The sequence below is a fragment of the Takifugu rubripes genome, chromosome 17 (assembly GCF_901000725.2).
Source record: "Takifugu rubripes chromosome 17, fTakRub1.2, whole genome shotgun sequence".
Lineage (NCBI taxonomy): Eukaryota > Metazoa > Chordata > Actinopteri > Tetraodontiformes > Tetraodontidae > Takifugu > Takifugu rubripes.
This window is the reverse complement of record NC_042301.1, coordinates 8,067,577-8,090,253: the sequence shown is the minus strand read 5'-3', so window position 1 is coordinate 8,090,253 and position 22,677 is coordinate 8,067,577. Positions and strand designations below refer to the sequence as shown.

The following is a 22,677-nucleotide window of genomic DNA, read 5'->3' as shown; positions in this document are numbered from 1 at the left end:
CACAGCGTAAACAATAGAAAGAGTGAGCTCCTCGTGGCCGACTCAAACACACACATTACACAGGCATACACGGCGTAAACAATAGAAAGAGTGAGCTCCTCGTGGCCGACTCAAACACACACATTACACAGGCATACACAGCGTAAACAATAGAAAGAGTGAGCTCCTCGTGGCCGACTCAAACGCACACATTACACCGGCATACACGGCGTAAACAATAGAAAGAGTGAGCTCCTCGTGGCCGACTCAAACACACACATTACACAGGCATACACGGCGTAAACAATAGAAAGAGTGAGCTCCTCGTGGCCGACTCAAACACACACATTACACAGGCATACACAGCGTAAACAATAGAAAGAGTGAGCTCCTCGTGGCCGACTCAAACACACATTACACAGGCATACACAGCGTAAACAATAGAAAGAGTGAGCTCCTCGTGGCCGACTCAAACACACACATTACACAGGCATACACGGCGTAAACAATAGAAAGAGTGAGCTCCTCATGGCCGACTCAAACACACACATTACACAGGCATATACGGCGTAAACAATAGAAAGAGTGAGCTCCTCGTGGCCGACTCAAACACACACATTACACAGGCATACACGGCGTAAACAATAGAAAGAGTGAGCTCCTCGTGGCCGACTCAAACACACACATTACACAGGCATACACGGCGTAAACAATAGAAAGAGTGAGCTCCTCGTGGCCGACTCAAACACACACATTACACAGGCATACACGGCGTAAACAATAGAAAGAGTGAGCTCCTCGTGGCCGACTCAAACACACACATTACACAGGCATACACGGCGTAAACAATAGAAAGAGTGAGCTCCTCGTGGCCGACTCAAACACACACATTACACAGGCATACACGGCGTAAACAATAGAAAGAGTGAGCTCCTCGTGGCCGACTCAAACACACACATTACACAGGCATACACGGTGTGTCTCCAGCTCCAGATCTGCATCAGACAGAAGAATCAGAGAGACAAACCCTAACCCTTCTGAAGGCTCCACTGGGGGGCTGAAGGCCGGTTGTGTTGCTGGTCCTTCACCATCATGTGCTCTGGTCGAGACAGTTAGCATGCTACAGCTAGCAGGGCTCGGAGCTCCTCAGATAACACTGCAAAGCTTCATGAACACATCGTGTCATCTATACATTATTTCTATCCCCTAAACAGTGTCGGAGTGAAAAACTAAAGTATTTTTACATATAAATATTGACGTGCATTTAAGAGGCCTGGTCTTGTGGATCACGTCAGGAGACTCAAGAATACTTTCTTTGGTTTTTTGGTTTTTTGTCTGAAAGAAAAAGAAGCTTTAATTGTCATTTTAAGGCTGATTGCACAATAGAACTTAAAGGGCAGGTGGAGGGCGGCTTGGTTTTAGCCCGTGAGCACGATGTTCTGACTCCAGCAGCGTATGGACGCGGCCAACATCAAAGTCCGGTGTCCAGACTAACGGATGGACGCGGGACACGAGCAAGAGCTGAATCAAATCTCCAGAAATGTTTGGGATTGCTGATCGTTTTTAATGATCTGTGGTTCGCTGTGGTTCGCTGTGGTTCTTTTAATCACCCTCTCCTTCTGACTTTTTGTCGTTTTGGGACTTGAATCTTTTGGGCCTCGTCTCTTCGTTTAGAACATAACGCTATGATTCTTGTAAAATTTAACCTTTTCTCTCTTTCTGTCTTCTCAGAATTCCGTCCACCCCCCATGCTTCCTCCAAATCGAGGAGGGGGGGGGGCTTCATCCTCTTCCTCCACCAGCCGCACAACAACCACTCGTTCCCCACCCTACTACACCACCCCACGGCCCCTGCTCACCACCTCCCCTGGGCAGCGTCACCGGACCACCACCGTCCGTCAGCCTGTCCTTGTTCCTGCCAGCGGGTCGTCCTCTGACACCAACCAGATCATTGACACCAAGCACAAATCTGGGCGATCTCCTCCGGTGCAGGTCCTTCCGCCAGCCCCACAGCCCCCAGCGCTGCCCCCTCAAGAGTTTTGCTCTCCACGGGTCAATGCTGACATATCCTGGCCTCGAACACAGCAAGGGCAGACAGCCAAGCAGCCGTGCCCCGTGGGCATACTGGGTATGGGCTGGCATGATGGCTCCCAATTTCCTCACCCTGTTTTTGTTCACCCTTTGTTCTGTTCAAAAAACTTTGTTGTTCCCAAAAATGGGAAGATGCTGGTCCAAATGTTCAGCTTGTTGAAAACAAAAATAGCAGATGGTGAAGGTTCAGGAGGCAATAGCCTGTGTCACCAAGCATTTACTTTAGCTAATCTTGCTCTTAAACATACCGGCTTCATTCCATTTTAAACAAATTTGTTTTCTCACATGGTGATAATTGATCATATGAATGCTAGTCAAACAGAAAGTTAGTAGCCTTGTGTAATATAGATTTCTAGTGTAGCCTAGTGTTAAATAAAGGTGGAGCTGATTGATGATTTTAAAAAAGGGGCACTGGGAAGCCGGAGCCACTATTCCTGGCAGTGTGAAACTGCCCGAAGGCAGAGGCGGATCAGAATAAACCCGTGTGTTCCAGAGCCCCAACCCCAATTAAACTGCTATCTGGTGCTGATTGGCTCAATTTGTGCCGGCTCAACTTGGATTGCAATTGCTTCGAGGTAATAGAGGCTCGTTTATTGGGGGCCAGAAAAAAGCAACTTCATAACGAAGCAGCAAGGCAAAAGCTGCACAAACTCACTTTAGTCTTGTTAAAAGTTGGAGATGCTGGCATTTATTACGGGTTAGGGTTATTTATTACGTTAGCATATGACACCTGTAACTGCAGCAGGTCAGTTCAAGTATTAGAGAACAAAATTAGATTTGGATATTTGTTTTAACTAATAATGCATGTAGTTTATGTCCCTTTTAAAGCTGCTAGTCATAATGTGTTATTTTTAATGTGCCCTAAATAAAGAGACTTTAATAAATACTTTAGTTTAAACCAAACGAGTTAATTAGAACGCGCCCAGGGACCTGTCAGATTTGTAGATTCCCTTCCAACTAGTTCAGATGATAAAATAGTAGCACAGTCACACCCTGCTGGAGTGAACCTCAACCCTCCCAAGTCTCCTCTGCTGGTGAGTGGCAGTGCTGTGGAACCATGTTTGTTCTGCTTGTCTTGCAGGCGTGGCCACATACGTGTGTGTGGCCCATTTAGGCTACTGGGATCCCCAAGGCCCCGACCTCAGCAACTGCACCTCTCCATGGGTCAATCACATCATGCAGAAAGTGAGTGTGAATGCTGCCTCGGGCCATCGCAGCGTCCACTGGGCCTTCGTTCACTGGTCTTATTTCAAATGCATCAAAATACTTTGAGGGGGAACGTTAGCACTAACTTGCCTTTAGTTCTGATGGTCCAGAATGTGGTGAACTATGTGGTCTTCAACCAAACTGGGCCCACATCACCCCACTACTGACAGAGCTCCACTGGGTCCTTGTAGCTGCCCATGAGTCCATTTCACATACTGTATGTGGACCTAGTCCTAGCCAGATCTGTGTCTAGGCTATGCTATCTGTGCAGCCACAGCAAACGGCTTTTTCGTACCTTGTTTCCCAAAGGTTGAGCGACCTTCTGAGCTCTGTCAGAGCTGGGGCACCCCTGGCCTCCTCCAGAAAGCTGTGGAACACACAGCTATCGTTCTCCTCGTATCGCTGGTCACCTCCACTTGCCTTCGCTCTTGTTTGTAGCCCTAATCACCCCCCATAGCTCTGCTCTGTTAGCTGCTAGTAACACTTGTACTCGGTAGTTTAGGACTCTAAGGTAGTATTTTATTCAATTTGGTCTCGAGTGCATAGTTGTTTGATTGTATCTCTCACTGTCGCTTTACACAAAGTGATCGATGTAAATTTAAATATATGTGACATTTTATTTCTCTTGATGTGCCTCATCTCGCCCTGTTTTGCTTCCAGCTCCGTTCGGGCGAGACGGCAGCGATCGTTTTCAGGGAGCTGGCAGAGCAGACCAAAGGACTCCTGCATCCCGGCGATGTGCCGTCAACAGTGCGGGCAATGGCCCAGCTGGTGGAGCTGCTGGATGTCCAGCTCAGGAACCTCACGCCTGGGGGAAAGGACAGTGCTGCTCGTAGCCTCACCAAGGTAACGTGTTGGACCCGACAAATAAAACTCAAATCCACCCTTTTGAGCAATGAAGATGCTGCACTGAACGCCTGCTATTATTCCCACTGTAAATCTGAATGGAACTATTGTTTAGTTAGCAGGGTTAGCAGGGTTAGCAGGGCAGGCTAATACCTGTACTCCTGTAATTGTTCATGTAGGAACAGCATTGCAAGCAAATCAGTGGGCAGCGGTTGACTGGCTAGCTTGATAGTGCTCAGGTCAACATTGATAATTAATTAGTAATTTTTGGATAATTACCTATAATGGAGCCAGATTGACAGCCAGAGCCAGCTTCATATGGTCTCTCCCATTTTGCCTCGTTAAGCCTCACTGTTTCTCCTAAGCAGTAATTAAATAAGCCATAATGGAGAATGTGTAAGTGGAATCAATTTATCTGTCCAATGCTGTTGGCCAAATGACCTCTTAAAGGTTGGATTTCTGTGAAAATAGCTCTCAACAAAAGAGGAAACACATTCTTTCAGTCTCCACTAACAGCACAATTATACGTGCACTCTTGTGCACTACCATCACTATTGTGTGTATCACCAGTCACAAATGAAAGAGGTCATTAATGCCATCAGCTCACATTAGAACCAGAGATTGAACAAAACAGGGGGAATATGAATAACAGGGGCAGCGGTCAACGTATATTACTAACCCTAACCCTAACCCAACGTATATTACTAACCCTAACCCTAACCCAATGTATATTACTAACCCTAACCCTAACCCAACGTATATTACTAACCCTAACCCTAACCCAACGTACAGTATATTACTAACCCTAACCCTAACCCTAACCCTAACCCAACGTATATTACTAACCCTAACCCAATGTATATTACTAACCCTAACCCTAACCCAACGTATATTACTAACCCTAACCCTAACCCAACGTACAGTATATTACTAACCCTAACCCTAACCCAACGTATATTACTAACCCTAACCCTAACCCAACGTACATTACTAACCCTAACCCTAACCCAACGTATATTACTAACCCTAACCCTGACCCTAACCCAACGTATATTACTAACCCTAACCCTGACCCTAACCCAACGTATATTACTAACCCTAACCCTAACCCAACGTATATTACTAACCCTAACCCTAACCCAATGTACATTACTAACCCTGACCCTAACCCAACGTATATTACTAACCCTAACCCTGACCCTAACCCAACGTATATTACTAACCCTAACCCTAACCCAATGTACATTACTAACCCTAACCCTAACCCAACATATATTACTAACCCTAACCCTAACTCAGTATACCCTCCAGGGTTTGGCCATTTTACACTCTTCTGTTGTCATATTAAATGGCTCCAAAGAGGAATAGAGCACCAAAAAGGCCATCAAGTGTTGAAATACATCGATATTCAGGTCTCATATATTAGTCTGGCCAACTGTTTTAGGTGGTTTTAGGTGGTTTTAGGTGGTTTTAGGTGGTCTGTATATCAAAGTATATCAATAACTATGACACCTCCTGAGTCGGGTGGCTCTCTGAGCAGTTAGACTGAAGCCACACAAATAATTTAGTTTGAATATAATTACTGTTTTATTGACCCGTGCCTCTGAATCTGACCACATTGGGGTTTTCCCCTCGTGCTAGGGTCAGAGTTAGGGTTAGGGTCAGGGGTTAGGGTCAGAGTTAGGGTTAGGGTCAGGGGTTAGGGTCAGAGTTAGGGTTAGGGTCAGAGTTAGGGTTAGGGTTAGAGTTAGGGCTAGGGTTAGGGTCAGGGTTAGGGTCAGGTTTAGGTTAGGGTCAGGGTCAGGGTTAGAGGGTTAGGGTCAGGTTTAGATTAGGGTTAGGGTTAGGGTCAGGGTTAGAGGGTTAGGGTTAGGGTTAGGTTAGGGTCAGGGTTAGGTTAGGTCAGGGTTAGAGGGTTAGGGTCAGGTTTAGGTTAGGGTCAGGTTTAGGTTAGGTCAGGGTTAGAGGGTTAGGGTCAGGTTTAGGTTAGGGTCAGGGTTAGGGTTAGGGTCAGGGTCAGGGTTAGAGGGTTAGGGTCAGGTTTAGGTTAGGGTTAGGGTCAGGGTTAGGGTCAGGGTTAGAGGGTTAGGGTCAGGTTTAGATTAGGGTTAGGGTTAGGGTGGGGCTTTGGAGGGAGGGTTATGGTTTTCATGTTCCAATTTTTGTGCTGCACACTGTGGCGGAAAGGTAAAATTTGCTTTTATGTCTTTTGTGCAATGTAAATAAATGTGAGTAACTGAGGTAACTAACTGAACCGTTTGACTCTGCAGCTTCAGAAGAGGGAAAGGTCCTGCAGGTTTTTCACACAGGTACTCCCAGTTCTCTTCATTCCATGTCCCATGTCATCACGTGCTTCTTTTCTTTTGTTGCCATCTTTTTGGTGGTGGTGTTCTCCACTCACAGCATGTCGTCCACCAGCTTGTGCCTGGGCAGCCGGGTCTGATTCCATGTTGCACCGGTTGACTTTCATTAAAAACTTTGAGAACGGCTCCATGAAATAAATGAAATCATTGGTATGTCCTGTGCCAGTGTCTTCTTAAAACGTTAAAGACTCCTCAGTGGTTTCACTGCATTCATTTTTCCTTTTTTTGTTTGGGTTTGTGTTCAGAATCGATGGTTCTTATGAGAGGAGATGATCAATAGGAATGATGCTGCCATCTACCTTCTAGTTTAGTCTGCAGAATTATGCAGAGCCAAATGGTTGGATTTGATGAAGCATCTTTCCCTTGTTAACGCTGAAGGACCCTCATGCTGCTCGGTCACTATCACCCACTTGTTTCCCTACCCTAACCCTCACAGTATGAAATACTCTGTTGTTGCTGCGTGTTTACTTTTGTATTGACCTGCTCTGTGCTTCAGTGCCAGAGGGATTCATCAGGAGAACATCTGTAGATCACTAAGACATATATGTGGTCATCTCCAGCTACAGTTGTGCGCCTCAAACGACCCCATCTATTGTGTTTTTCAGCAGTAAATCTGGTTCTTTTTCCTTTCTTGTGTCTCTATGGGCAGAAACACATGCCCAGACTTGAAATCTTCTTCTGATCAGGCTGTTTTTGCTGCTCCCTCTCAAAAATCTCAATGTCAGCACCAGTCAGCAATGTCATAAGATATATTAGGGTTGAGGACCACATGCAAGCTGACACACGTGCACATGCACACTCCCTCTGCAAATAAGGTTACCACAATATAAATATATTTTCTACAATGACATCAAACTGTCAGATATTTTAATGTTCCATTAATCCTGGAAAGAAGCTGCCAGGAAGCATCTTCTCTGAGACAGAATGTCACAGGTTGGAGTTGAATGTTCTGCAGTACCTTGGTTACTCGTGACGGATGCTATAAATAGCCTTGCCAGGATTCCTCCCTCCACCACACAGAAATGTGCGTGGATAGAGGAGTTGTCCTCTTCTTAATTATCTGCTGCAATGATTGCCAAACGAGGAGATTGGAGTTCTTAATAGTGACAGAAATGATTGAATTTCTCTGTCTTTCTTTCTAACAAACACTCCATCCCTTCTCTTAGCTGCATGCTAACGCTGGTGTTGGACAATGATTCCAGTTAGAGGATCAAGCTGCTTCTGGAGAGAGGATCCGGCTGGGTTTTATGTTTTATTCACAGGTTGAGATTGGGAAAGAAGCGTTACAGTTTGCAGAGGTGATGAACTGACCCTAACCCTCTAACCCTAACCCTAACCCTCTAACCCTAACCTTAGGGTCAGGGACAGGGACAGGGTTAGGGTCAGGGACAGGGACAGGGACAGGGTTAGGGTCAGGGTCAGGGTTAGGGTTAGAGGGTCAGGGTCAGGGTTAGGATCGCCAGGTCCCCTTTCATGATGAAAGGGCTGGAGGCAGGCCGGGGGATGGTGTAGGGTTAGGGTTAGGGTCAGGGTCAGGGTTAGGGTTAGGATTGCCAGGTCTCCTTTCATGATGAAAGGGCTGGAGGCAGGCCGCGGGATGGTGCAGGGTTAGGGTCAGGGTCTGGGTTAGGGTCAGGGTTAGAGGGTTAGGGTCAGGGACAGGGTTAGGGTCAGGGTTAGGGTCAGGGTTAGAGGGTCAGGGTCAGGGTCAGGGTTAGGATCGCCAGGTCCCCTTTCATGATGAAAGGACTGGAGGCAGGCCGCGGGATGGTGCAGGGTTAGGGTCAGGGTCTGGGTTAGGGTCAGGGTTAGAGGGTTAGGGTCAGGGACAGGGTTAGGGTCAGGGTCAGGGTTAGGGTTAGAGGGTTAGGGTCAGGGTCAGGGTTAGGGTCAGGGTCAGGGTTAGGGTCAGGGTCAGGGTTAGGGTCAGGGTTAGAGGGTTAGGGTCAGGGACAGGGTTAGGGTCAGGGTTAGGGTCAGGGTCTGGGTTAGGGTCAGGGTTAGAGGGTTAGGGTCAGGGACAGGGTTAGGGTCAGGGTTAGGGTCAGGGTCAGGGTTAGGGTTAGAGGGTCAGGGTCAGGGTCAGGGTTAGGATCGCCAGGTCCCCTTTCATGATGAAAGGACTGGAGGCAGGCCGGGGGATGGTGCAGGCAGCATCACTGGACCTCCACACCAACAATAGCTTCCAAATCTTATAATTGTTTGAAGTGAAATTACCAAAATGTGCCGTAATCAGATTTTTATTTGAAAGCACAATGAGGCTTGTGAAACCAGATATGTGCATGAGTGTGTGTTTGTGTGTGTGTTTGTGTGTGTTTCCATGGGTGTGTGTATTCTGGTTGTTTGCACAAACAGTGCAATTAGATTTTGTTTACATGTAGCCCTCAGCTGATATTCACCCCAGCTAATTAGCTGCTAGCGCCACAGTAGGACATTATATTAAAGCTGTCACCACACATGAGTCTCTCCAGTGGGTCTCGGTTTCTCCTTTCAAACTGCATAAAAAGATTCAAACCAAGATGCACAATAGCTGTCTCACCCTCTCTCAATCTGTCATCTTTCCCCAACTGCCAGTGCTTGTTGGGTTCGGGTTAGGTTAGGGTTAGGGTTAGGGGTGTGAGATGTTAGGGTTAGGTTAGGGTTAGCTTAGGTTTAGGGTTAGGTTAGGGTTAGGGGTGTGAGATGTTAGGGTTAGGTTATCTTAGGGTTAGGGTTAGGGGTGTGAGATGTTAGGGTTAGCTTAGGGTTAGCTTAGGGTTAGGGGTGTGAGATGTTAGGGTTAGGTTAGCTTAGGGTTAGGGTTAGGGGTGTGAGATGTTAGGGTTAGGTTAGGGTTAGCTTAGGGTTAGGTTAGGGTTAGGGGTGTGAGATGTTAGGGTTAGGTTAGCTTAGGGTTAGGGTTAGGGGTGTGAGATGTTAGGGTTAGGTTAGTTTAGGGTTAGGGTTAGGGGTGTGAGATGTTAGGGTTAGGTTAGTTTAGGGTTAGGGTTAGGGGTGTGAGATGTTAGGGTTAGGTTAGGGTTAGCTTAGGGTTAGGTTAGGGTTAGGGGTGTGAGATGTTAGGGTTAGGTTAGCTTAGGGTTAGGGTTAGGGGTGTGGGATGTTAGGGTTAGGTTAGCTTAGGGTTAGGGTTAGGGGTGTGAGATGTTAGGGTTAGGTTAGGGTTAGGTTAGGGTTAGCTTAGGTTTAGGGTTAGGTTAGGGTTAGGGGTGTGAAGGGTTAGGGTTAGGGGTGTGAAGGGTTAGGGTTAGGGGTGTGAGATGTTAGGGTTAGGTTAGGGTTATTTTAGGCTTAGGGTTAGGGTTAGGTTAGGGTTAGGGGTGTGAAGGGTTAGGGTTAGGGGTGTGAGATGTCAGGGTTAGGTTAGGCTTAGGGTTAGGTTAGGGTTAGGGGTGTGAAGGGTTAGGGTTAGGGGTGTGAAGGGTTAGGGTTAGGGGTGTGAAGGGTTAGGGTTAGGGGTGTGAGATGTATGCATTTGATAGCACCTGCATTTGCTTTTCCACATGGAAGCCTGAGAGTCAAGGACTCTCTCTCGACACACACACACACACACACACACACACACACACACACACACACACACACACACACACACACACACACACGTACACACACACACACACTCTTTAAAAGCTGTGTGTCTCCCAATATGCAGTTGCTCATGTTTGCTCTTTATTTGATGAATTCTCTTTGTTTCTTCTTGGTTCCCCTGAGCACAAGTTTCACAAGTTCGAGATAAGACTCCGGCTTCAGAAAATGAACTGGGACTGAGAGTGCAGACACACAGTGATTGGGATCAGTTAATTAGCTTGCCTTGAATTTCAGGACATCTGTGATGGATTTCCTATCACACCTGACTTTTACCAGGACAAATGTGGGAAGAAAGAAGACATGAGACTGAGTGCAGGCTACTGGTTAGGGTTAGGGTTAGCCTTGTACTCGATAGCTTCTAGGTTTTCACTTCTCCTAGTTCTGCATGCATTGGAAGGCTTCTGCATTGCCATCCTTTTTGTTGCCATCATTTATCAGCATGATAAATGAAGAAAGAAATGCTGCAATCTCATTGTTCCATCCAATGAATGCTGTCGTCATTGTTTCTGGCGTGGCAGTGCACAAAATGGGTCTGCCCTCCTTGGATTCCTCTTTGTGACCTGTGTTTTTACTGCTGCCCCAGGCGATGGTGGAGACCGTGAACAATCTGTTGCAACCCAGAGCTCAGGCGGCATGGAGGGAGCTTCCCACCAGTGAGCAGCAACACTCAGCCACTTTGCTTCTCGATACCGTGGAGACCGGAGCTTTTATGTTAGCAGACAACCTCCTGAAGACCGACACCGTACAGGAGATCACTGACAACATCCGTAAGTATTTCTTTTGTCTTAGATCCCTCCAACTCAGCAGGGCGTGGCTGTTGAGATACTCGTTGAGATGCCCTCAAGAAGCCACTTGACTTTATTTGATGTTGGAAGCTTTATAGTTGCTGGGTGCTCCAATCTACCTCTGCAATGGCTGTTAGAGGTGTTGGTTCGAGATTGATCATTTTATCAGTGGGAGGGAAAGGAAGGATGGCTTTGCCTCCAGTCATGGTAGAGGTAGAGACTTTATGGAACATATTGCTTTTATTGGTCCTACAGTACCATAAAAACCAGCCCAAGCTCTTAAAGACCTCAGAATATGATGTGACGTTGCAACAGTTGATAACACGGATAGTGACCATTATGGAGTCTTTTGCCACAGGGTTTTATTCTCTAGATGCCAAACAATGTTGAAAGTCTCGTGCATCACCATCAGGAATACCTGACTCCAACAATACCCAGGGTTGCAGCCTTTCTGAAACTAGGACTGGGGATGGTAGTATGAATGTACAGTATAACATCATTTTGAAGGTTGAAGTGAAATAGAAAAAGATGGACTTTTATAGTAGCCTACACTCACAGTTTATGAATGAAATCAATATGATTAATAATACATGCTATATCAGCCTCTGGAGTTACCTGAAGCCTTTCCTTCTTTTGTGGTTGTCTCCTGACCCAGGCTGTTTAACCCAGGCTCCACGACCAATGGAGACAACCAAAGAGGAATGTTAGTTAGCAGAGGCAAAAACTGGAAACCACAGTCCAGACTTGCACTCTCACAACTGTTTTAAGGGCTTTAATTAAGGTTTCAAACAAAAGTGGGGAAATGAAGGCTAGAGACTGAAGCCACAGGAAGTTAGGTGTGGGGAGAACGAGGCTGGGCTGAGTCAAAGTAGGATGCCAAACTGAAACAGATAAATGGAGTGAGGTAGAAGCCACGTTTTAATACCGCACAGGCAGTTGAGTGATTTGGCTGAGATGAGCTGCAGGTCTGAGAGAAGGGAGGTCATGCCCACTCACCTAAGACTAACAGGGGTTAAAAAGAACTCCAGCTCCAGAAGACAACACAAATACCCCCTACACACCCTAAGAGATATTTCCCTGGGAGATGGACAGTTGGGTTTGCATGTGAGAGAGCACGGATGCGTCACCTTAAGGAAGGTTTGTGGCATTTCTTGTTGCTTGCTGCAGAAGCAATATGATGGGTGCATTGCCCGTAGGTGGGTGTGGGCCCACAATGGCTGAGAACTTGGAATAGGTCTTCACTGATGGTGGAATTCTCAGACCAGAGCACTAGGAGCGCTTCAAGGACAAGTGGTCGTTAAGCCGTACACCACCCACAGTGTGAGCTGTAGACTACTTATCTCCTCTAACTAAGCAAAGAAGAACACTGTGTTCCTGAGAAAGATTCTGTTCCCGAGGTTGTGGTACCTCGGGGTTTAGTGCGGCTGTAGGTACTGTGTCAGCACCTGGGGCAACGAGGAGCACTGGCACACGACCTGTGGACTTGATGGCCGCGCATTTGTTGCCTTAAGATCTTTGACCATCCACGGATTTTGGGTTGTCAACATGGGCCCAGATGAGCCCACGGAGGCAGTCAACAAAGGGTGCCGGTCTGTCCAGAAGATCTTGCTTGATAAGCAAAGGTTCCGTGTCATAGATCAGACGTACGAGGTACATCTCTGAAAAGGTAAAGCCGAGCCGAGCGTGATTGTCCTGTCCTACGAGTATAATACAGGTTTCAATTTGAAGCAGTTTCCCCAAAGACAGCGTGGTCTGGGCGACTTGTATAAATGTGATTAAACTAATTTGGGTTATTTCGGATCCCGAGTCAAGCAATTCAAGGGTGTCGCCACATTTTCCTACTGACGCAGAAGTGTATATGCATTTGGCTGTGCCTTATTTCCTAAAAACCATGGGTACATCAAGTCTTGTGGGTCCCTTTGACGCCCCTGGTCCCTTACCCCCAGCCTATAAAATGGACCCTGTCCCTGGGGGAAAGAGGCTCCTAGTCTAGTTATGTAGATGAGAAAGAGGATTTGGGATCTGGTCCTTTGCCAGGGCCAAATCAACTTGGCAGATCAAGGTCCTAAATCGCTTTTGTGAGACATGTCTTGATCCAGTCTCGCATTTCAGGTGTCAGGTGTTCACCCTTTGGAGGAACTGTGGAGCTTGGTGATAAACCTTGAAGACAAAATGGTGTCTCATTACTCAATGAGAAGCTCATTTTAGACGGGCGACTCAGCAGGGACAGTCAGAACTTCCCTGAATCATGATTTTAAAATTTGTCCAAATTAATCATGTAGCTTTGTTATTAGATTTAGTCTTAATGTGTGCTGGACATTTATGTGTGCTGGACATTTATGTGTGCTGGACATTTGTGTGTGTTGGACATTTATGGAATGGCAACATTTATTTGCCAAATAAAGGAGGATTCCATATTTTAGGGTTGCCACCCCAACCATACCACCAAAGAACCTAAAAATTAGCCTTGTTAGCCTTGTTAGCCATGTTAGCCTTGTTAGCCATGTTAGCCCTGTTAGCCTTGTTAGCCATGTTAGCCTTGTTAGCCATGTTAGCCCTGTTAGCCATGTTAGCCTTGTTAGCCTTGTTATTAGTTGTCCCATCTTTCCCAAACCACAGTGTTGTGTTGAGGGTTCTCCATGGATTCCACAACCTTCACTTTCCTCTTCATTCCAGAAGCTCCTCTCATCTTTGTTCACTGTTTCTTCTCATCGTTCTATAAAAGAGGTGGAAGAACTTTGGGGTTTTACGTGACTTAAGATGTTGACCCACAGCGGCCTGCCATCAATGTGGCCCTCGTGCCAGGAATCCTCCTTATCTTGTGATTAAACTGCTCAATCAAAGATGAAGGAAGTGAATCTTAAGGATGGAAGGGTTGTTTTCAGGGGAAGCTCAGATTAATCCCCAAGGGTTTTTTGTTCATTTCTACATAAGTTTGCGATTAAATAAATCATCCCTTTGGTGAGTGTTCCTCCCTTTTATCATGCTAACTCAATCACACCATTTTCTGTCACAAAGGTGTGGTCACACAAACAGGCGCTCAGATGTAGGACAGCACCTCTGAAAAACCTCAAACAGGAAGCGCTCGTCGTTGTTGAAGATGTTGTCTTTGGAGTTCTGCTTCGTTTCTGCCCGTTAATCCTCCCTCCCAGATAATCCAGCGGCTAATCTGCTGTTATCTCTGTTCATTATTGCCTTTGTTCATAACCGCTCCAGTAACGCCTCTCAGCCCGTCTTTGTCTGTCCTCACTTCTCTTTTTCCTTTTAAATCTTCCACTAATAAAAAGGTGGATAACAATAAGAATAAAAGGTTTCAAGAGGGCCCATTTTACAAAAGCCTTCTGCAGGTATCATGTGTGTCGTCATCGTCATGGCAACCTGTGAGCCCACGACTCCTCAACAGTGGTATTAAGCAGATGAACAAATCGTATTATTAAAACCAAACCAGTGATTTGATGATAGCAGCTTATGTCTGCTAATGATAATGAACAAGTCTGTTCCTCAGGAGGAGGGTTGCCATGACAAGAGGGCTGTAATTAGATTAACCTCAGCCTGTTCCCATACCCTGTTCCGATACCCTGTTCCGATACCCTGCTCTGATACCCTGTTCCCATACCCTGTTCCCATACCCTCTTCCGATACCCTCTTCCGATACCCTGTTCCCATACCCTGTTCCCATACCCTGTTCCCATACCCTCTTCCGATACCCTGTTTCCCATACCCTCTTCCGATACCCTCTTCCGATACCCTCTTCCGATACCCTCTTCCGATACCCTCTTCCGATACCCTGTTCCCATACCCTGTTCCGATACCCTGTTCCCATACCCTGCTCTGATACCCTCTTCCGATACCCTCTTCCGATACCCTCTTCCGATACCCTGTTCCCATACCCTGTTCCCATACCCTGCTCTGATACCCTGTTCCGATACCCTCTTCCGATACCCTCTTCCGATACCCTCTTCCGATACCCTGCTGTTACAGGCAGGTGTGAATGTTTGTGCACGTGTACTCCTGTGTGTGCTAGCAAAGTTTCAGTGTTATTTTTATCCCTCTATATTTATGCAGCCATTCCTTCAAACCTCTCTGTTTACATTTCACCCTTTTCTCGTTCCATCCTCTTTATTTTATCGGGGATCTGTTTTCACCATGAAGGCAGACATTGTTTTCCTTATTTTAGTTGAAAATTCACATTTTTTCACTCTTAGACGGTTGTAAGACTTTAATTTGGACATTTTTTTTTCATATATTTTGTGTCTCCTTGTGAAGACCTTAGTAGGAAACCATGGTTGTACGGAGAGCCTGCATAACAAAATGGATGTGTGTGTGTGCGTGTGTGTGTCCCAGAGCTCGAAGTGGCCAGGCTCAGCACAGAAGGGAACCTGGCAGATCTGACGTTCCCTCAGCCAGAGCTCCATGGGAACTCCATCCAGCTGTCAGCCAGCACTCTCAAGCAGCACGGCAGGAACGGTAGAACACAAGTCTCTTTTTGCTGCCTTTCCTAAGCACTTGCAGCCTCTCCCAAGCACTTGCAGCCTCTCCTAAGCACTTGCAGCCTCTCCCAAGCACTTGCAGCCTCTCCTAAGCACTTGCAGCCTCTCCCAAGCACTTGCAGCCTCTCCCAAGCACTTGCAGCCTCTCCCAAGCACTTGCAGCCTCTCCTAAGCACTTGCAGCCTCTCCTCAGCACTTGCAGCCTCTCCACTCTGCTTTCCTTTCCTAACGATCACTTTGCTGTTCCAGGTGAGATCCGGATGGCCTTTGTGCTGTACAGGAACTTGGGCTCCTACCTGTCCACAGAGAACTCCAGTGTGCGACTGAGCAACGAGGCCCTCTATCCTAATTACTCTGTTATTGTCAACTCGCCAGTCATCATGGCATCAATTAATAAGGAAACTAATAAAGTTTACCTCTCTGAGCCAGTGGTCTTCACTGTCAAACACCTACAGGTGAGAACAGGTGCTTTTATTAAAAATATTAAACATTTCAGAAAAAGAGCCTAAATGTACCGGACATCCTGCCCTAACCCTCATTGGAGGTTTTATTAACAGTGGAATTACATCTACTGTTCCTGATCGTAGATCTTCAACTCATGTACTGAAGAACTTCCCAAACTAGTGTTGCCTCTGTCAGGTTGTTGTTAATTAATATTATTAATTGTTCACACTAAACGACTTCCAGAGTCGTTGGGCCGCCGTGCCGATCACATGACATCACATGACTCCATGACCCAGGCAGGAGTCTTGGGGTGGACTGGTTGGTAATGGGGGCGCTCACACGGCCATCAGCAGGCCTTGGTACTTGGTTTCGTGGAACATCTAGTTCATTAGAACACATGTTAATGAGCAGCTCTGCACTGTTCCTGACAGCATAGCTAGCCCCTCATTAGCTGTAGCTCTTGTTCTGTCTTTGGGACCTGACTAGATATTAGCATGCTCCACGTTTGAGTTGGTGACTCAGTTTGTCCTGGAGGTGTTCGCACCTAACGACCTGTGCTTGCTAAGGTGGCCTCTGACTCCCCCTGATTTGAGGGGGAAGCCCAAAAACCAGTCGACCACCAGCTAATTGGGCTGAATTCCTGAAGTGTTCAAAGGGAATTGGCTGTTTTCCCATCACAGCTGTTCCTGATAGGACTGATTTGCATACAGATGTTCTGCTAAGGTTTACGAACGACTGACATCGTTGTGACTGACATCTAAAATAACGAGGGGTTCTTTAGAGCGTACAGTATTCTAGTCCACTCCCTGTGAGGGAAGGCCTCGCTATAGGGGGCTTCCATAGGTGTCGCATCAGCTCCGACTGCTAAAGGGACGCAGGTCAAACCACATCTTCAAGCGTTGCTTTTCTGACTTTACTAAATATCGTATTGAAACTAACCCTAACCCTAACTTGGTTAGCCTTCCTCCTCTTACGTTGTTTCTTCTCCACCTTCCCTGACTCCAGCATTCCCCAGAGAACTTCAATCCCAACTGCTCCTTTTGGAGCTATTCCAAGCGCACCATGATGGGATTCTGGTCCACACAGGACTGTCGTCTGCTGGCCACCAACCGAACACACACCAGCTGCTCCTGCACACACCTGACCAGCTTCGCTGTCCTCATGGCCCACGTGGAGGTCAAGGTGGGTAATATCAGAGGGTCAGCGGTTCAGCGTGTGGGTAGCTATGGTTAGGGAAGGGAGGGAGGGAGGTGGGAGGGAGGGAAGGAGGTGGGAGGGAGGAGGGAGGGAGGAAGGGAGGGAGGTGGGAGGGAAGGAGGTGGGAGGAAGGGAGGTGGGAGGGAGGGAGGGGAAGGGAGGTGGGAGGGAGGAAGGGAGGGAGGTGGGAGGAGGGAGGGAGGTGGGAGGGAGGGAGGGAAGGGGGTGGGAGGGAGGGAGGAGGAAGGGAGGGAGGGAAGGAGGTGGGAGGGAGGGAGGTCGGAGGAAGGGAGGTGGGAGGGAGGAAGGAGGAGGGAGAGAGGAAGGAGGTGGAGGGAGGGAGGAGGTGGGAGGGAGGAAGGGAGGGAAGGAGGTGGGAGGAAGGGAGGTGGGAGGGAGGAAGGAGGAGGGAGAGAGGGAAGGAGGTGGGAGGGAGGGAGGGAGGAAGGGAGGGAGGGAGGGAGGTGGGAGGGAGGAAGGGAGGGAAGGAGGTGGGAGGAAGGGAGGTGGGAGGGAGGAAGGAGGAGGAGGGAGAGAGGGAAGGAGGTGGGAGGGAGGGAGGGAGGAAGGGAGGGAGGGAAGGAGGTGGGAGGGAGGTGGGAGGGAGGGAAGGGGGTGGGAGGGAGGGAGGAAGGGAGGGAGGGAAGGAGGTGGGAGGGAGGGAGGTGGGAGGGAGGAAGGGAGGGAGGTGGGAGGGAGGGAAGGGGGGTGCACGTGGGTTAGGGTGACAGTGCTCTGGAACACCCCAGCTCTGGCTCTGGGCAGGAGATTAATCTCTGCTGAACGTTGCTCTGGTTCTGATGGATGGAGCCAGAACACACGTGCACACCTGCCCACACCTAACCCTAACCCTAACCCTAACCCTAACGTGGTGTCACCACAGCTGGGAAGGCTGTAGACCAGGATCACCTCTTCCATCATGCATAAGGTTACAGCAACATGAGTCACAAATCTGTTTCTTTAGGATTCCAGGTCTCAAGATAACGAGGTTTGAAGAGCAAAAATAATAAACTGGACCTTATTTCCCCCAGAAAGCAGACAGCATGCACGACCTGCTCCTGGACGTCATCACGTGGGTGGGCATCTTGCTCTCGCTGGTGTGCTTACTGATCTGCATCTTCACGTTCTGCTTCTTCCGGGGGCTGCAAAGTGACCGCAACACCATCCACAAGAACCTCTGCATCAGCCTCTTCATTGCTGAGTCACTGTTCCTGGTCGGGATCAACAGGGCTGATCAGCCAGTAAGTAACCCTAACCTAACCCTAACCCTGACCCTAACTAACCATAACTAACCCTAACCCTAACTAACCCTAACCCTCTAACCCTAACTAACCCTGACCATAACTTACCCTAACTAACCCTAACCATCTAACCCTAACTAACACCAACCCTAACCATCTAACCATCAAACCCCAACCAACCCTAACCATCTAACCCTAACTAACTCTAACCCTAACTAACCCTAACCCTCTAACCCTAACCCTAACTTACCCTAACCATAACTAACCCTAACCCTAACTTACCCTAACCATAACTAACCCTAACTAACCCTAACCCTAACCCTAACTAACCCTAACTAACCCTGACCATAACTTACCCTAACTAACCCTAACCATCTAACCCTAACTAACACCAACCCTAACCATCTAACCATCAAACCCTAACCAACCCTAACCATCTAACCCTAACTAACCCTAACCCTAACCCTCTAACCCTAACTAACCCTAACCCTAACCCTCTAACCCTAACTTACCCTAACCATAACTAACCCTAACCCTAACTTACCCTAACCATAACTAACCCCTAACTAACCCTAACCCTAAGGCTGGGCTCTGGTCTGTCGCTGCTTTGGAGATGACATCTGGCTCATCTTCAGGGTTCAGGCTGACTCAGCATATTTGTTCTTATTAAATATCTCTTTATTTTTTGGTGATGTTTTTAAATGATATCTGCTTTGTTACCCATAACTCTGTTCTACACATGTTATTTTACGACCTCACGCATTTGGCCTCATCAATCTGAGTTCTGTCTTGTGAGTGTTTCTTGCTTATGAACCATTCCCTGTCCACTGGGGCTCGTGTAAACCCTCTCCATCTTTTCTTTCCCACGCCAGATCGCCTGCGCCGTCTTTGCTGCCTTGCTCCATTTCTTCTTCTTGGCAGCCTTTACCTGGATGTTCCTGGAAGGAGTGCAGCTCTACATCATGCTGGTGGAGGTGTTTGAGAGTGAGCACTCCAGGACCAAGTACTTCTACCTGGCAGGTTATGGAGTGCCTGCTGTCATCGTGGCAGTCTCTGCCGCAGTGGACTACAGGAGCTATGGCACGGACCGAGTGTAAGGACGTGTGGTGGGGAGAAAGAGTTGGCTCTGAAGGAGAGATGGAGGATGGGTTCAGGGAGGGGGGGGCCGCCTGGTGGCACTTGGCTGCATCTGGCGCAGAAGGTCCTACAAGACGTGGCTCTTCTGGAGGGCTCATTTAGCCGCGTTAAAGCCGTCCTGGTTCCACTTAGATTTCATTGTGAGATGATCAACATAAGAGTCGGCTGCGGATGAATAATTAGAGCCAATAATAATAATAATAATAATGATGATGATGATGATGATGCCGCTTCACTGGTGAGGAGCGATGATCTGTTTTTTAACCCGAACCCTCGGTGAAGGTCGGTGTGAAACAGAGGTTTGGGAATCATCACCACTGGGTCACGTGTCACCAGCTACTGGTGCTCATGTCATGCAGTGGTGCTCAGTTCCATTCTCCTCCCATAATAGGAACTGGGGAAGGAGCCTTCATGGGACAGGGGCCCATTAGGGAGGGCTCTTAAATGTTGGGGGAAATTGAAAGATTAATAATTGAAAAGCACCTGCTCATGAATCCGTCATCCATTTTCCATCCAATTTTTGTTTTTTTTCTGCCCCCTTTCGCTTCACTAGAGGACATTTTGGGGCATCTCTCTTCTTCCACTGGTTTCTTCAGTTGTTTATGGGAGATGTTCAGGTGATAATTCCGTACTGAGCACACCTGGGGTTGTGTGGGTCAGTGGGTAGGCAGGTGCTGCGTCTGTCTATGATGCTATCCATGTCTGGGTCAGAACTTCTGGATCAGAACTTTGCTGGCTCTGGTCTCGTTGACGCCTCCTCTTCTGTGTTTTAAGTCTGTGAACATCCGTAATCTTTGCCCCTCAATTATCTGGATAAATCTGACAGGCTCTATGTCTGTGGTGTGTATTTGATATGTGAGCGTTCATCTTCATCTGAGACCAGAGCACTTTTTAACTGAGTTCCTCTGTAGATGCTGGCTGCGTTTGGACACATACTTCATCTGGAGCTTTATAGGGCCTGCTACCCTCATCATTATGGTGAGACACACACACACACACACCCACGCACACACACACACACACACACACACGCGCGCGCACACACACACACACACACACACTGAATATCTGTTGCATCAGTGGCTGCTGAGCTCATTTTCATGAGAAATACATAAAGGATTTGCTAATTGTGGGTTGATATTGTGTATGTGAACAAATTAGTGCTGGGAGGGAGAATTAAAGGATGCGTGCACTCGCTGACAGAGCTTTAATGAGGCTTGATGCCAGTTCAATAATATTCGAACTGCTGTGTGTCTGCATACATTTCAGCTCAACGTTATCTTCCTGGGCATCGCCCTTTATAAGATGTTCCATCACACAGCCATTCTCAAACCTGATTCTGGATGTCTGGACAACATCAAGTGAGTACATGTCTGCCATTTGTCTCCTAAAGAGTGACAAGAGAACAAGTGTTCATCTTTTCTATGGGCTCATTTTATAACCTTCAGCTAGCATAAAAATGGAGAATAAAGGTAGCTCTTCTGTTTACTGTTGTATTTGGAATGTATTTCTTTGCTATATCTGAGGAGAAACGTGCGTGAAACGATATTTCTCTTGTATCTGCATAAAACTGACACAACTATTTCCAGTGACCAAAGTCTTCGAAACAAAGGAATGTCTCCATCATCCTTTCATCAGAGTTTCTGAGTCAATGTTTCTCTCAGAGGTTATTCACATCACCCTGTCACTGAAATATGTCCTCATTCCCAATAAATCCTGATCATTACAGGAAGCTCTACCCTCTTTAGCCAAAAACAAAGGTGGCGAACAGCTCCGCCGAGCTCAGGCTGCCAAACCCAGCGGCTCTGGCGGTGGAATCATCGTTTTAAATATTGACTGGCAAGCTTTTCTTTCTTGACAGCAGCTCAGGGGTTTGGGAAAGGGCAGCTCATAGCTAATCATTGCTTTAATGCACCACAAAGGTAATTAAGAAGCCTAATGACAGACGAGCGCCACACAATGATTCTGCTGCTGGTGCTCTCGGATCTCTTTTCCTCCCTTTTCTCCCCTCTTTCTGATTAAATTTGAATTTTATTTTCACTTAATTAGTGCTGTATTTGTTAATCATGAGCCACTTCATCTTCCTTTTGTTTTTCTGGCTCTGCATCCACTAACCCAACTAACCACGAACCAATCCGGGTGCCGGGCTAGGGTCAGGGCTAGGGTCAGGGCTAGGGTTAGGGCTAGGGTCAGGGTTAGGATCAGGGTTAGGATCAGGGTCAGGGTCAGGGTTAGGATCAGGGTCAGGTTTAGGATCAGGGTCAGGGTTAGGTTCAGGGTTAGGGTCAGGGTTAGGGTCAGGGTTAGGGTCAGGGCTAGGGTCAGGGCTAGGATCAGGGTCAGGGTTAGGTTCAGGGTCAGGGTTAGGTTCAGGGTTAGGGTAAGGGTCAGGGTTAGGGTCAGGGTCAGGGTTAGGATCAGGGTCAGGGTCAGCCTGGCTGTGGGGCCGGCTGATGTGGAAACATCTGGGCGCCATGTTGGCATAAAGCCCCGAGCACTGATCATTGGCTGATGGCAACTAGCTTCTCTATTTCCCCTCTTATGTGCCAGGACTTGTACGTCTCAGAAAATCCTCCCATCGTTTTGTCTGCCCAGAACCTCCAGTTTGGGACTTCAGAATAAACATGATCTTTAACATTTAACAGAAAGAGGCAAAGCTTCCCAAAGTGCACGTTTACATTCCTTATGTGTTTCATGTGGCAGAATTGGTCACATTGTGACTAATTCCTCTCTTCAATAGGTCTTGGGTGATCGGGGCCATAGCCCTGCTGTGTCTCTTGGGTCTAACCTGGGCTTTTGGACTGATGTACATCAATGAGAGCACCGTTATCATGGCCTACCTCTTCACCATCTTCAACTCCCTGCAGGGCATGTTTATCTTCATCTTCCACTGCATTCTGCAGAAGAAGGTACAGTGGACCCGCTAAGACAAACCCAAGCAGGAACAGGCAGACAGGTGTACCACCAACACGGTCTGTGGCTCTCACAGGTGTGGTCGGGCACCACGTGACCCGACTGGCTGCTCAGCGCTTCACACACCTGTCACACTTCCTGTCATTCCTCTCTTTAGCTTTAGCAACCAGATTAATGGCAGTTCTCTTGATGCCAATAGCTGTGTCAGCTACATGACCTCACCATGATGTGACACTTGATAGTCTGTTGATAGATGTAGCAGTGAAGAAGGTGACAGCCAATCAGGTGCTTCTTTATTAGGGGTATCCTTCTGTTTGTGCACCACTGCCTTGGTGGGGAAATGGGCACCAAGAATTAGGACGGCATGATGTGCTAACTTCACTGACCAAAAGACC

General features: G+C 47.6%; 1 protein-coding gene across 10 annotated transcripts in view; it reads left to right on the top strand.

Moving 5' to 3' along the window:
• LOC105418305 (adhesion G protein-coupled receptor L3-like) overlaps positions 1-22,677 on the top strand; it is an 89,278-nt gene that overhangs the window by 52,269 nt on the left and 14,332 nt on the right. For all 10 annotated transcript variants that reach the window (XM_029850350.1, XM_029850357.1, XM_029850356.1 and 7 more), the window contains exons 8-20: positions 1,711-2,106; positions 3,151-3,254; positions 3,936-4,121; positions 6,392-6,430; positions 10,659-10,842; positions 15,205-15,327; positions 15,600-15,805; positions 16,800-16,976; positions 18,023-18,232; positions 19,105-19,325; positions 20,281-20,347; positions 20,639-20,730; positions 22,110-22,278. In XM_029850350.1, the coding sequence (XP_029706210.1) occupies positions 1,711-2,106; positions 3,151-3,254; positions 3,936-4,121; positions 6,392-6,430; positions 10,659-10,842; positions 15,205-15,327; positions 15,600-15,805; positions 16,800-16,976; positions 18,023-18,232; positions 19,105-19,325; positions 20,281-20,347; positions 20,639-20,730; positions 22,110-22,278 (2,174 nt within the window). The remainder of the gene's footprint in view (positions 1-1,710; positions 2,107-3,150; positions 3,255-3,935; positions 4,122-6,391; positions 6,431-10,658; positions 10,843-15,204; positions 15,328-15,599; positions 15,806-16,799; positions 16,977-18,022; positions 18,233-19,104; positions 19,326-20,280; positions 20,348-20,638; positions 20,731-22,109; positions 22,279-22,677) is intronic.